At 39.8% G+C, this 15,721-nt stretch overlaps 1 protein-coding gene across 1 annotated transcript; it reads left to right on the forward strand.

Annotated features, from left to right (window-relative positions):
* The first annotated feature begins 267 nt into the window (after positions 1 to 267).
* CCNA1 (cyclin A1) lies at positions 268 to 12,746 on the forward strand. Its single transcript, XM_087722089.1, has 9 exons — positions 268 to 358; positions 1,878 to 2,056; positions 4,580 to 4,814; positions 4,932 to 5,047; positions 7,200 to 7,423; positions 9,012 to 9,216; positions 10,322 to 10,435; positions 11,349 to 11,482; positions 12,417 to 12,746. Exons 2-9 carry the CDS (start codon positions 1,901 to 1,903, stop codon positions 12,466 to 12,468), a joined length of 1,236 nt encoding a protein of 411 aa, XP_087578215.1. The 5' UTR covers positions 268 to 358; positions 1,878 to 1,900; the 3' UTR covers positions 12,469 to 12,746.
* The last annotated feature ends 2,975 nt before the right edge of the window (positions 12,747 to 15,721 follow it).

Below are 15,721 nucleotides of genomic sequence, written 5' to 3' on the forward strand. Positions count from 1 at the left end.
GTGGGAACTCCCTGTCAGGATGGGCAAAGTTTCCCCTTCGGGCAAGAGGCGAGACATCTCTATGGAGATCCCAGGTTGCCACGGGAGCTGCCCTCCGCATGCAAGCGGCAGAGCGGGCGGGCGGGCGACCGCCGGCTCTAACTGGCCGTTCCCAACAGACGCGGGCGGCTTGAAAGTAATTAGAGCGCACGCCGAAGGGCCGGCGGACTGGGCGGTACGGCGTCGTCGGCCGCTGATTGGCTATCGGCTATATAGGCTGGGACGGGAGGCCGGCGAGGCTACGTTGAGTCCTTGTCTAACTCCGTTGGTTTCCCTTGCCTGGACTAAAGGAATCCTAAAGGAACGCCTTTCGCTACAGGTGGAGAGGAGCGGGGAGCGGCGGGGGTATTGCAAGAAGAAATGGGGAACTTGTCGCCAGGTCCTTGCGGGTGGTGGTGGTGGTGTTGCTGCTCCCGGCATCTTTTAGAGAACAGCCGAGGGGCAATGGGGAAGGAAGGTTCAGCACTCGGGGCGAACCGCTCCTTCTCCCATCCTGCCCGCCTTTTCAATTTGCCTGGAGTTGTAGTTCCAACAAATCGAGTCATCCTGAACTCTCTTCCCTTCTTCCTTCCTCTCTCTCTCCCTCTCTCCCCTGCCCTCGCCCTGAATGTGATGCGGGGCGTGGGGGGGGGGAGTTGTTCTGCTTTTGAAATTAATTATTCCTTACTAGGTGGCTAAGGCGCTGAGTTTGTTGATCAGAAAGGTCGGCGGATCGAATCCCTAGTATAGGTCTCCCGCGTGAGCAGGGGTTTGGACTAGATGACCTTCAAGACCTTTTCCAACTCTGTTGCTGTTAACTTCCAGAGCTCACCCGTAACATAAGATCATGTGGGGTCCCCCCCCCCTTCAAACTCTTGTTCTGGGATACTTAAATAAATGTTTTTTATCCCATAGCAAGCTTGCAGGACTCCCAATGTCTTAATTACCTGTAGTAGTAACAACAATTAAGTAGTAACAACGGACTAGACATACCTTCTAGGTCAGGGGTCTCCAACCTTGGCAATTTTAAGCCTGGAAGACTTCAGCTCCCAGAATTCCCCAGCCAGCTTTGGGAGTTGAAGTTCACCAGACTTAAAGTTGTCAAGGTTGGAGACCCATGACCTAGGTAACTAGCATCTGGATTTATGCAGTTTTGTAACCATGATTTGGTAAATAAGCCCTATTGGCTCAATGGGCTTATTTATACTCAATGGAAACATTGTGGCTTTGTGACGCATGAATATAGCCTAAGTATCATGGGATTTCGACTTGTTTTCTTGGAAGAGATTGACGGAGACTTGGTTTTATGGATGTAGCTATATTTGCAGAGCACACTTGTACTGTAAACTGGTCTACCATATATTAATTTACTTAAGTGTGTGAACTTAGCCCATTTAGTCAGGTAATGGTTTAACATCTTGCAAACTCATATTATTGTGTTAATTGAATAGATTAGAGATACTGCAGGTACCTTACAGAATTACAACTAGGTGTTCACATAAGATCTTCAGCTATATGCCATTTCGGGCAATCGAAGTGCATAGCTTTCAAATGACAAAATTATCCTGGGGGGAACAGTTTTAATATTATCATTACCATCTTCTTTCAAAAGCTTACTGGATTTGAGGACAATCATAGATAGGGATACAGTTCTAATATTTGAAAACCAATGTACAGGTGGAGTGGGCAATTAGCTGAATGATTGTTGGCATGCAGTTTCTCGTTCTGAAGATAATGGGAGTGCTGTGGAAACCCTGTGAAAATGTCACATGCTCCAAGATTTTCACTTATACGTGCTAAGCCAAAGAGAGTAGCAAGTTGATTTGAAAACATAATTGATGATATTTTTCCCCCCACAGTATCAGCTGCTGATTTGCAGGAAATGTATCATAGTAACAAGGATGATGAGATGGTACAAGCTGGACTCCGGGGTGCCCTGCCACTTCCAGTTGTACCCCATGACAGTCAGAATTCCCAGCACAGAGTTATTCTTGGGGAGCTGAGAGAAAATGGACAATGTCTAAGATCTTCTTCCCACGTAAGTTGGAAAGCATTTTGGATAAACAGTTGTCTGGGTGACTGAGATGAAGGGAAAAGAATGGTGGCTCAGTGTTTCTGTTTTAAGCCTTAGAACTTTCCAAAATATATTCAGTTTCAGTTCTCAGATTTGGAAGACACACACACACACACACACACACACACACACACACACACACACACAAAATATATAATGTCAAGGAAGGAAAGCTTCCCTTAGCTATGCAGGATCAGCTGAAGCTTTTGAATACTTTTCAAGGACAAGCTGGACATTGTAGTAATAATCAGTAGACTCTAAGGCGTGAGTGACCACGAGCAGTGCCTTCAAATCTATGAAAGGTTACAATTAGCACCCAAGATGTATTTGGGCAAAAGTTATCTTGGACATGGTTCCCACAGCTTTTGAGCAGGAGCTGTGAGTCCAGGAGGATTTTCAGATTACACTCTGGAGGAATGTAACCCTAAAGAGTATTTGTGCTTATGTTGTTACTTTCTACCTTATAAGGAAATAGCATTCTCCTTTATTACATACAGGTTGGGAAAGACAGTTGCTCTACTGGAACTTTAATTCTTCAGTCTTGCTTTCTCAGTGAACCTTAAAAAATGCATATAGTTATTTGGGGACATTTATATAAGTAAGAGAGATGATACATTAATTGTGTCTGAATATTGAAGAAACTGTAAACAGCATGGAAGCATAGAAGGAAATTTAAAGAGTTGGGTGAAAAGGCTAGATTTATATGCAAAGCCAAAATATACAGAAGTACAATAGCCACTGATCTGTGTACAAGATCATGATCTGTATATGGGATTTTTCAAATAAATTTCCTGGGTAATTCCTCTGGTACTTCATGGCTTTTTGATCTTGATGTCAATGTGTGTGCCTGATTCACTGGCAGTGGTTAAGTCACCTTCATTGAGGGAATTCTCTGTTCAATCTGGAAATAGGTAGTTGTGCATTCTCCTTAAGAAACTGTTGTTTGACTTGGCTATTCTAGATAATTACTGGCCAGTTTCCAACCTTGCTTTTCAGGGAAAATAGTTGAGAATGTGATGGGGCTGCAGCTGTATATCTCCATTCCAGGACAGGAAGGTGATGTGGTAGAAGTCTTGACCTAGTGTATGAGGGCTGTTAAATAGGGAGGAGGGAGACAAGTTACTTAAATCCTATAAGACAGAGTGGTTGTGGATCTTAAGGTTGACTGATTTCAGAAATAGTCCAGCTTTAGTTCTGGATGGGATTATAGTCCTCCATTCTGGTATGTAACTGGTATGTAACTTGAGGGTCTTCTTAGACTTGTGACTCTTGCTAGATCAGCAGAGGAGATCACTCTCAACAGTGGTGGGTTTCAAAAATTTTTGGAACCTCTTCTGTAGGTGTGGTCTGCTTTCCGGGTCCACTGGTGGAACCTCTTCTAACCAGTTCGGTAGATTTGATGAACTGGTTCTACCGAACTGGTGCAAACCAGTAGGAACCCACCTCTGACTCTCAAGAAACCTTTTGTGCAGTTATGCAGTTGGCTTATGTGCCAACTGTTGCCACTCCTGGAATCGAGTGCTTTGCTAATGCCCATACAATTCACTATACCTGTTGCTATCCTATTCAGAAGCTTCAGAGGTGCCACCTGTGGTATGTATACCAAAGTTCCTTTATGTGACACCATTACAACATGGGCTGTCATGGTTGATGATTAGCTTTTGGATAAAATTCAGGGAGTGAGCCCTGAGATGACATATTCTCTAAAGTAGCTGAAGCAGGAGAAGACGCATTGGGTGGAAGCTTCTTAAAGAGAAAGCCTACCTGGAATTAAGGAGAATTTCCTGGCAGAGCAGTTAAGCTTGTCCCTCCACTCTAGCGTTATGGGTGCCCCATTGCGGAAGTTTTCAAAAAAACATTGGCCATTCATTTGTCTGGGATGGTATAAGGATTCCTGCCTTGGACAGGGTGTTAGACCAGAAAACTTCCAAGGTCCTTCCCAGACCTGTGACTGTGATTCTACTTTGAAATTGGTTAGTGTAAGCCACTCAAACTCTCAGCATAGACACTCTTTTACTAAATTGTAAGAAGTAAATGAAACGTAATCAAACTTATTGTTTGGCCTAGTGATTTCCTTGTGTTCTTATGCAATTGTAATTTAAGAAATCTGTAATATCCATCTCTGCTTTATCTAGAAAAAGTATTCAGCATTTTCCTGTGAGTTAGCTTCAGAACTGAAATAATGTTCATTTCCTATATCACAGTGAACCAGATCTATGATCTAAAGTGGCTACTTCTGATCTTGGGCTGATGGAATTTGGATCCCATCATAGCCATGCAGCATGATCTACAGTCAATGATGATCAGAATTGTGGTCCATCAACATTTAAAGGCCAAGGCTGATCTGAATAGTACTGCTTTTATTTTTTTTATAAAGAACTATAGTCATTATCTGGAAGTTCAGCCATTGCAACTGGACTTCTTTTCTGTTTGGTTTAAAATGTTTGCTGCTTATCCAACTAGTTTCTTCAGTGTATTTTTTTTCAGGGACTTTCCATGATGAGACCAGTATCAGGATCAGAAAATATTTTTCCTATGACTGGCAAATATCTAATGCCAACCTCTGTATCATCCAAGAAAAGCGTTACTGTTTACATAAATAAAATGGAAGAGAGAAGCAAAAATGATTTTATAGCTGCAGAAGAAGTGGAATATAGTATGTGTGAAACGGAGGCCAGTACAGTAAAACCTAACCTTCATCTACTGTTGAACTTAAGTACAGGTAACAAATCATTAATTTAATAGGGAAAAGATGTTAACTTCTTGTGTTATTTGTTGCGTCTTATTAAAGCAACATTTGAATGTTAAGGAGTACTTTTTGAATATTTTACTGGTCTAGTGTCTCCAATGTTGGTGGATAAGTCTCTGCAAAATGAAGATTGTGAGGATAACGAATTGGACATGAGTATTGATGAATATGCAGAAGATATACATAATTATTTAAGAGATGCCGAAGTAAGTAAAAAAAGTAAACAGACTTGCTATAGCTCTGTGTAATATTGCCCTGTAGGAATGCGCCATTCCCAATCCCCGAGATGGACGATTTGCGAGTTGTCTGGTTTAGCAGACTTGCATTTTCACTATGTAGATAGTGGCTATGTAACATATATACTGCATGAATTCCAATCTTCCCTTTTGACTGTCTCTTAAACCTCCTCTTGGAGAAGATTTCCTTATTGTGTAATATTCCCACAAACTTCTTCCCATTCTATCTGAACAGCTTTAAGATTGACGCTATTGATTTTACATTCCCATAACTTGCTAAGAATGGTTTTTAAAAGGATATTTTAGCTCTACTGTTTGCATAGCTCTATGTGCATTTGTGCACTGCTGTCTCTCTGCATAGTTTAAATTCTATGGCCCCCTATTTGTGAATTACTCGGGGGGGGGGAGTAGTTTTGAGAAACTTTTTTTTTTAATTTTACCACTATACATTACTCTTTGTTTCCTTTCTCTGTATTAAGGTAATGTGTATCTTAACAATTTAGATAACATATATCTGACAAAAAAAATTCTAATTAACAGAAGACAGTAACTCTCTTATTTTCAAGACACCAAAATGCTTCTGTGGCTGCGCTACAGATGGTTTCATGTTGGTTTGGATAGTTTTGATTTAATTTTAAAAGAACTCATTTTGGTGTACTCCTATACCAAAATGATTATAATATGTTCTGGACCTATATTGGGCATGAAACATTGAGATAACCTACTTTTCTTAAAACAAAGTGGGGAAGACTGTTAGGCTTAATCATAAATGCTTCCCAGAAGCCCTCTTTGCCAAACCATTGTGTATCCTCCTGTTCTTTAGCCATGATTGGCTCTGTTATCTTAAAGGCAACACTTATATATTTGCAGCTCTCCAAGAATATTGGTGCACTACTTCCAAAATTTTCACTTGGTGTAGTTTCTGCCTCATTTTATCATTCAACTTATAAAACCTTTCAATATTTAGAGGAATCTGCTATTTCAAAATTAGTGAAAGTTAGCTGTCCAGGCTGAAAATGGGGTGGGTGTGCACGGCCCACCGTGTCCCATTTTGCCCAGCAGGTGCTGCAGAAGGCATCCGTTCTCCCTCCCCGGCCAGCCTGCAGAGGAGAACTACAATGCTGATCTGGCCCTCAAAGAAATCCAGTTTGACATCCCTGCTCTAGTGCATATAAAGAAGTAATTGGCTGCCTTGGCCACAATCTAAATATGAACCAGTTATGTGAGTGAGGTTCAAAAAAAGCAAATGCAATCCTAGATTTCCAAATATACTAACAGAAGCATCCTGCCAGGATCAACACAAGTCATCATTTCTCTCTTTTCTATGTTGGTCAGATCACAACTAAAACACTAGGCCATCAACCCATTCTAGGAAGCACATTGGCAATCTGAAGGTGTCTTCATGAGAGCATCTAAAATGATGAAAGGCCTGGAAGGGGAAAAAAATTAAGGATTGGAATAGCTTTCAAAAATGTTAAGTTTATCATGGACAAGATGAGATAGAATTATTCAGAGTGGTTCCACAAGACACAGCAAGAAATAGGGGACTTAAATTACAAAAAAGTAGACATCAGGAAAAAATGCCATAATGGTAAGGACGGTTCAATAGTGGAACAGATTGACTTGTGAAGTGACAGACACTGTCAGATGGTCATCTGTTGGGGTTGCTATCATGGTAAAATTCTGCATTGGGCAGAGGATTGAACTACATAGATTCTAAGATTCTCTCCAATCTTTGTGTTCTATGATTGGTAGTTATAATAAACTATTTTAGATATAGTTATTCGGAGAGCCACAATTATTAGCATTTTTGTTTTTTCATTCAATTCAAAAGTCCTTAATATCTGCCCCAAACCTGGTAAGGGGAGGTGGAAGAGTAAACTTTCATTTCTTGCCCAATGGCTCCATCAGCCAGCATTCTTGGAGCAACTTGGAACATTCATAGATAACTTTCCTGATAGAATATAGGTCACATTAGGTCACAGACTGTATACTGAGTGTCTCAATTGTTGACATCTTGTAGCACATTAAACCAAAGCCAAGTCAAACATACTGTATTTGGCTTAGTGCATTATGTGTGGAAGATACATTCCTCTGTTTATTCTAATCCCTTTGTATGTAGGTAAGATACAGGCCCAGACCATGCTACATGAGGAAGCAGCCTGATATAACCCCAGGGATGCGTGCCATCTTAGTAGACTGGCTAGCAGAAGTTGGTGAAGAATACAAGCTTCAGACAGAGACATTGTACCTTGCTGTAAACTACTTGGACAGATTTCTTTCTTGCATGTCAGTCCTCAGAGGAAAATTGCAACTTGTAGGAACAGCAGCAATTCTCCTGGCTGCGTAAGTATGTTTCAATAAAAGACAACCTGTGGCAGGTGACTGTTCTTGGCTAGCTTATCAAGGTGATAGAACTGACTAAAAAAACACAACAAAGCATTAGCATGCTTCCAGTTTGGTTCCATGTTTTTCCCAACCTCCATTCCCAGCTTTTATTATTCTGAACCAAGGTTTAAAACAATCAAGAGTTTCAGAGTAGTTTGCAAGGGATAGTTATCTTGGTGTTCATGCATCAGCATATAGTACTATGATGGCAAACCTATGGCACATGTGCCCAAAGTGACACATGAAGCCATGTCGCAGGGCATATGCAGCCTTACCTGTTTGTCTCTGGGTTTCTGGTGTGCAAGCGTGCACGACGATCAGCTGTCCTTCACGCGCCCGGCAGTGCCAAAAATTGGTGTGCATATGCATGCCAGCCAGCTAATTGTTGGGTGCACATGTGGACCAGAACCTGGAGGTTCAGCTTTTCCGGAGCACAATCCCTTTGCCTGCGTGGCAGTGCCAAAAACTGGTCTACGCATGCACACCAGCCAGCTAATCGTCAGGCACGCATGCACTAGAACCTGGAAGTTCGGCTTTTCCGGAGCCCAGCCCTGACAAGCGTGCGCACGACATTTCCGCATGACTTTTTCGGCAATAGATGCCAAAAATGTCCGCCATCACTGATATAGTATATTTCTCTTATGAATGCATTTTGAACATCTCAGTCTGTCTGGCAAGCAGTGAAGTTGCATCCACAACACTTCCTGCCCATCCTACGCTAGAGATGAAATCTGTTATTGGATCCTCATTTTGGATCTGCACCCTAACTTCAACTTTACCTTACAAAAGCACATTTTGATGATTTTGACAAGTCCTCAGGGTAGGATTAAAAGAAAAGCTGTTTTGAATGCAGATTGCTTAGCAGGCATAGTTCCTACTTCCCTGTATCTTGCTTTTCTGCAAATGCCTAGAAGACATGGCAGACAAGCCTGTAAGAATTTAATATCAAATTCCCTAGTTTGTCTATATTTATATAATCCCTTAATATTCGATAATGTTAACTGACACATTAATGTATTTGTTATATAGACTACTTAGATATTAATACATTACAGACTCATGCATAAATGTTTATAAGAAAATGTAAAAGTGAATCATGAATAAAAAAAACTTTTGAGGAGTAAGAGATAATGAGGTGAACGAGCTGAGTTGAGTGAAAGATTTTAGCTGTTACAAATGATTGGATGACAGTAGGTATAAGTGGATAAAGTACTGAACTAGGAAAGTTTAGCCAATCCTCAGCCTTAGAACCCAGTAGCTAACTTGGGGCTATTCACACACACAACCCAACCAATCTTGTGGGGTTTTTGGTAGGAAAAAATACGTTGGGGGAAAATAATCACATTGAGCTCCTATTTGAAAGGCAGGAATTAAATTAGTAAATGAATAAAAGTAAAATCTGCTCTGTAATGAAAATGTAGCTCAGGTACATTTTTATTTTACATTTTAAAGATTGTGATGCTTACACCGAGTGGTCATCATGGATTAACTGGATGAAAACCCACTTGATATACAATCATTTTTTCTGTCCCCTTTTTCCCCCCAGGAAATATGAAGAAATCTATCCCCCAGAAGTAGAAGAATTTGTGTACATAACAGATGACACTTATTCCAAAAAGCAACTGTTGCGAATGGAACACCTGCTTCTTAAAGTACTTGCTTTTGATTTAACTGTGCCAACCGTCAATCAGTTCCTCCTTCAATATTTACAAAGACACAGTGTAAGTCTTAAGATGGAGAACTTTGCGAAGGTAAGTTCTTGGCTTTATAGGTTATTCTTTATTTTATAAGCATTTAAAGGACATTCAGACCAAGGGTCACCAACCTTTCGGCCCACAGGGACCACTAAATTCATAATTTTAAATCCAGTGGACCACTAGTATGAATTTAAAAAAAAGATAAAATAGTAGTGCAATTAAAAAATGCAAATATTTTTTCTGCGGACCACCAAAATTTTCTTGCAGACCACCAGTGGTCCACAGATTACCAGTTGGGAACCACTGATCTAGACCACAAAACAAATAGCCACCTATCTGCACTGTGGCATCTGTTTTCAATATATATATTGACCTGTTAGGTTGAAATTACATTTTTAAAATACAAATTGATACCAGTGGAATTTCTATCTAGGTGTGTTGTATCTGAGTTAATCTTGGCACTTCTAAGACAGGGGAAGTCTGCGTTACTGAAAGGAGAGATTTGCAAAAGAGAGGCACAGAGCTACGCATTTCTATCCACTCTCAAAGCCTTGGCTGTGAAAATTCTTCCCAAAATTGCTATTGAATTATGAACTCATCATGTTACAGAAGATGGAATTACCACAAGGAACATATTATTACATTGAACTAATTTAATTTAAACTGAAATCAAATAGGATTTATTAGGATTTGAATTCAAACAAATCTAATTAGAGTTTTAACCCTGTCCATTTATTGCATATTATTCCTAAAATGCCATTGGTCTTAGTACAATATATTTCATATTTGTGCCTTGGGGTAATTTGAAAGAAGTGGGGCAGAACCAGAATGGTGAGAATTGTCCTCATCTCTCTTCCCACCACAGAGATAAGTGGGGAGGAGACAAGAATACCATTTGCAAAAAACAAACAAACCATAAATTCCTTGCAGAAGCCATTGAAGAGGAATATGAAATAAAATGATATCACTTAATAAAAGTACAAGCAGTCAAAGACAATATAACCATGTAAATACAGAATTTGGCAAAGTTGAAAGGAAGTTCTTTTCCATTGTTTAGAAAGCAGATAGATCAGCGTAAATAGGCCAAACCATTAGTAATATTGATATCTTTTGTCTTTCCTAATATTCCTTCTTTTAAAAAAATATTCTGTTCTTTTAGTACATAGCAGAATTGAGCCTCCTTGAAGCAGATCCATTCCTGAAGTATCTGCCCTCACAAATGGCAGCAGCTGCTTATTGCCTAGCAAACTACACTGTGAACCGGCATTTCTGGGTAAACTTTTATTTTAATTTAAAGGGGGTTGAATATGTCTGGGCATTTTTCAAGAATGAACTACAAAGAATAAGGAGGTTTTGCTATGTTTTCTTTAGCAGCGTTTTTTTAAAAAAAAATTTTTAGCAACTAACTTCAGAAATGGCTACTTCAATGAAAAGATCAGTACTATGACAAAACAATTTCCAATGTTTGTTATTTAGGCTATGCCTCTAAAAGGAATGTTTACAGATTTTAGCCTGGGCTCAACAGCTGTTTATTTCAGCACCACAGGCTTTATCTTGGCACCTCGCTCAGGATTTTATCTCAAACTGAGCAGATGTGAATTTGTCATTGCTGGAATGAGGTGAAGTAAAGCTTGGGAGTAGCCGTTTGTTCTGAAAACAGTCCTAGCGATACAACTCTGTGATGGGCTTCTTCAGTTTTATATCATGAGAATGTTCCCATTATGTAGAGCATAAAAATCTTCAGAAATTTCCTTCCAGATAAACACTTTAAAAATCAAGTTATAATGCTTAAATGTGATTGAGAAAATTATTAAATCTTGAAAGAGGGGTTATATGAACTGTGTTTAATTAATTAAGCCAATCAAGATTAGAAGTTAAATTTTTGCTTACTAGAAAAGCCCTGCCAAAACTGACAATATGGTAGGATATGACGGAGGTTTCATAATTATAAATGGGATAAATAATGTGAGCTCTTCAAAACTGCGCAAAGCTTTTTGCCTATATGAGCAGCTTGAATTGATTTCTTTCAGGATCCCTGTATAATATTTTGAGGTAAGGCTGCTGAGTTGTACAAAGTCTGTCCTAACTTAATAGCTGATTCAGCATAAGTTTCTTTCCAGGTCCTTTCTTGTCTCTCTGAATTTATTTGTAGTACTGAAGCTGTAACTCTGTCTTCTCATGAGCAGCCAGAAACTCTTGCTGCTTTCACTGGATACTCACTGAGTGAGATTGTGCCTTGCCTAAGTGACCTGCACAAAGCATGCCTCGATGCGCCTCATCGACAGCAGCAAGCAATAAGGGAAAAATACAAGCTGACTAAGTAAGTTCTTGGGTCAGCAGCTGCATCTTGTCCTTCTAATCACCATGTCAGCCCGTAATGCCAAATTTGGAAAGATGGAAGCAATCTAGAACTCAAAAACTAGAGAGAGGGGTAGGGGGGTAACACAGGAGATGGCCTTTTCAAACGATGTTGTTGGACCAAAGTTTCCTTTATCCTTTACCATTACCTTATACCTATCTAACATAATATAAATTGGAGTTCTTAGGTTGCTTGTCCCATCTATTCAGACTGACAACACTGAGCTGACTGCATATATCCATTTCACACAGTATATGGGTGATATATTCACATGCATGGATTTTTATTTTGCTAAACTCATTGTATTTCTGCTGATAAGTCACCTCTAGTTATTCAAGGTAATAAAACTCCCTCATTATATACTTATTGAAGACACCTTTGGGATACATTACCTACTGATATTCATATACCTTGAAATTAATTATAGGAATCTGAAAAATTACTTTCATTTCTTCCTTGAGTATTCTCCGAGTGATATATATTCAAAATACAGCATCATTTTAGGTAATAGATCAATATCCTAAAGCAATATAATAAGCATCAGTTCCAAAAAATAACTAACTCTTGCAGACAGAATATAATTTGGGAATGTCAGAATACCCGCAATTCAGAAGCATACATCTTCCAACATTTATTCCTGTGTGGAATTCTGCAATAAAACCATGTGTTTTCCTGGGACTGTGTTTGGGCCTGTAAAAGATGCAGCTGCTTTAAAGCAATTCATACAGGTGCTATGATTCTGTTTGTGGATGGTCTGATGCACATTCCAGAGATGGCAAGTGATGTCCTATACAGCCCTGATTTCTGCGATCAAACCACTGATATAGAGTGCTGGAGCTTAAGAGACTGTCATAGTCAACTTGGGATCAGTAATAAGTGGCTTCCTTCTTTACAGATATATGCAAGTTTCCCTCCTGGAGCCACCAACTGTTCTACCTCTACAATGAATTGCAGCATGCCCAGAAAAACACAGAAGCTGAAGCACTTGCCTCCTGATCAATAGAGTTGATCTGGCCAATTTGTTATTTTTATAGGGCACTGCAGGTCATGTGTCTAATCTGCTGCTAAAACTATTTTTAGATGATCTTCTGATCTGTAGGTATATTGTATTACAAGGACTCAGTATTGTAGTTTTTATCATAAACTAAGGACAATTTTAATAAACATCTTCAAAAGGAAAAAATTGGTTAGCTTTGTATATCTCCTTTGCTTTTGAACAGTTTTAAACAGGCGTGGTAATGAAATTTGCCAACAAATTGAAAACTGGTACCCTGTTTCCCTGAAAATAAGCCCTCCTCTGAAAATAAGCCCTCCCAAAAATATTGCAACACGGTAGCAGCCATGAGGTGACCACGTTCGCCGCCTCCTGCACCTCAAAAATAATAAGACCTCCCCAAAAATAAGGCCAAGTGCTTATTTCAAGGGTCAAGAGAAAATAAGACTCTGTCTTATTTTCAGGGAAACATGGTATTATGTCTTAGGGAGAAATGGTGGAGAAAGACTTTATTTAATAGTTTGGTTTAACCTACATGGATTTCTCAAGTTCAAATTCTCCTTTTCTCATCTCAAGATAAAGCAATTTAATCTCTACTGTAATTAATCAGTATTAGGTGACAGTTCTCCAGCAAAACGGAAGAACTAGAAATAATATAGGAAGCATTGGAGAAGTGAAATGCTGATAATGGGGAGAATTATTAGTACTTATTATATGCTGAAAGTGAGCTAGAAATTCCTTATCTAGGGAATACTATAAACAGACATTTTATAGGCATGCATTTCCTTTTGGCTAAAGTAGGGACACCTTTTTTTAAAGTTGCTATTATATTCATGGAAAAAAAGTGTTTTGAAGCTATTAATCGTGTTCATTTGGAAAGGTAAAAATTCCCTTGAATGAAATTCAACCCTTGGTGATTACATGGACATGTTCATTTAGTTCACTTGATAAAATATGGGAAGTGGTTTGACATTACAACAATAATAATATCTATAACACTAATGAAAATTAAAGGAATCAAAATGCCCCATGGAAATAACACCAAGAGTCTGAATGAAAATGACCACTATAGCTACCTGATAGCCTTCAAGCTGACAACATCAAGCACACTGAAGTAAGTTTAAGTTTAGGTTTAAGTTTATTAGCATTTGTATGCCGCCCACTCCCAGGGGGACTCTGGGTGGCTTACAGACAACCAGGGAATATAAAAATTAAAAATAGAAATATAGTTATTTAAAATTACACAACATACATACCACTTAAAATGGGGCTGGATGCTGATCAACAGCCCCAGGCCTGCCGGAACAGCCAGGTCTTAGTAGCTTTACGGAAGGCCGGAAGAGTAGTGAAGGTCCGGATCTCTACAAGGAGATCATTCCATAGGGCCGCAGCAGCAACAGAGAAGGCCCTCCCCGGGGGGTCGCCAGCCGACATTGACCCGCCAATGGCACCTGGAGGAGGCCCAATCTGTGTGATCTTATCGGTCTTTGGGAGGTAAATGGCAGGAGGTGGTCTCTCAGGTAACCAGGTCCTAAACCATGTAGGGCTTTAAAAGTAACAACTAGCACTTTGAAGCGTGCCCGGAGACAAATGGGGAGCCAGTGCAGCTCACAGAGGATAGGTGTAACATGGGTGTATCTAGGTACACCCATTATCGCTCGCGCGGCTGCATTCTCTTCCTACCTATCTACTGTACTTCTCTCTCTCTAGCCCTCTACCTACCAACCTAACCGCTCGCGCGGCTGCATTCTGGACCAACTGCAGTCTTTGAGCACTCTTCAGGGGTAGCCCCAAGTAAAGAAGGAGATTAGAAAGGAATATAAAACTGGGGGGAGTACCATCAAGGCGGTTAATACCTGGGCAATTCCAGTAATTGTTCCACAATAGCAACAGCACTTAGACTTATATACCACTTCACAGTGCTTTACAGCCCTCTTTAGCTAACAGAGTCAGCCTATTGGCCCCAACAACCTGGGTCCCCATTCTACCCACCTCGGAAGGATGGAGAGCTGAGTCAACCTTGACCCAGTGAAGATTTGAACTGCCAAATTACTGGCCTCTGGAAGTCAGCAGAAGTAGCCTGCAGTACTGCATTCTAACCACTGGGCCACCACGGCTCATATCTCATTGACCTTATGCAAAATGTATACATGGGTCAGGAAGCCAGTGTGGACAGGCAAAAGTGAGACAAGACTGTATACTCTAATTAATTCAAACTGTATGCTGAATGTGTATTAAGGGGAGCTGAATGGGAAGAAGAAATGTGATTTTAAAATAGGAAAAAGAAATACCGATAAGCTATATTGATGACACTACTTTGACAGTTAAAAATGCAACAGATCTGCATTTCTGCAGATCTACAACAAGAGATACAACAACCAGTGAACACTGAATGTTTGCAATTATTTCCTTTCATGTGAATGTAAATGAACCTTGTAGGCTAAGAAGCAGTAGTACTAAGGTCACATCATACATAAGGACTGAGGAGGAAGAAGTAAACTTTCCTCTATTGTCTTTAAAAGGTTAGTACTGTTTACTAGATTGGCAATATTTCACTGACAAAGGAAAAATCATGCTCAAAAGTATGCATGAAACTGATAAAAGATTTTTTTTCAGCCTTTGCTTTGAGAGGAGACACTTTTAATCTGCAAGCTTGCTCTCCTCACAGTCCAGCACAGACTTTGATGGGATAATTTCATGATCTCCAATACCCAGAACACTACTTAGATGGTGCTAATGACATCTAACAGTGATCTTGACAGCATTCCAAGGTGCAGTCTGGGAACAAATGTACAGAACATACTCATTCTTCATCTCCTGAGATAATCTCAAGATAAATCACAAGACAAGAAGACCAAGAACACTTTGTAAAGGACAAAACATTCTAATGTTAACTAAGTTACAGGATCTCGACTTTTACTGCAATTGACATGAGAAGTTTAAGTAGAAAGCCTTCCAGCCTTGGACTTTAAGATCAAAGCTACTGCCAAGATTCTCCTTGTTCACTGTTCATAAATATGAAGTCTTGGCGGACTCCATCATAAGATGATTCTGACTGTCACAAAGCCTTCAGATTCATTGAGGCATCAATTAAGACTCTTCCATTTTTCTATAATATTCATTTGTCCTATGTATTATAGTCTGGATGAGCAATTCGGTTCTATCAGTTACAACTTCAATCAGTTAAACAAGCGTGTAAGGGGTGA

Source organism: Thamnophis sirtalis, unplaced genomic scaffold, assembly GCF_051295495.1.
Source record: "Thamnophis sirtalis isolate CommonGarterSnake01/CBP01778 unplaced genomic scaffold, rThaSir2_p1.2 scaffold_8, whole genome shotgun sequence".
NCBI classification, from domain to species: Eukaryota; Metazoa; Chordata; class Lepidosauria; order Squamata; family Natricidae; genus Thamnophis; species Thamnophis sirtalis.

What these genes read in the sequence shown, in the direction of transcription:
- CCNA1 (XM_087722089.1), top strand. Translation starts at nt 1,901, where the DNA reads ATGTATCATAGTAACAAGGATGATGAGATGGTACAAGCTGGACTCCGG. An exon ending in ACTGTTGAACTTAAGTACAG is followed by an intron (nt 4,815 to 4,931) that starts GTAACAAATCAT and finishes TTACTGGTCTAG; the next exon opens with TGTCTCCAATGTTGGTGGAT. An exon ending in GAAAAATACAAGCTGACTAA is followed by an intron (nt 11,483 to 12,416) that starts GTAAGTTCTTGG and finishes CCTTCTTTACAG; the next exon opens with ATATATGCAAGTTTCCCTCC.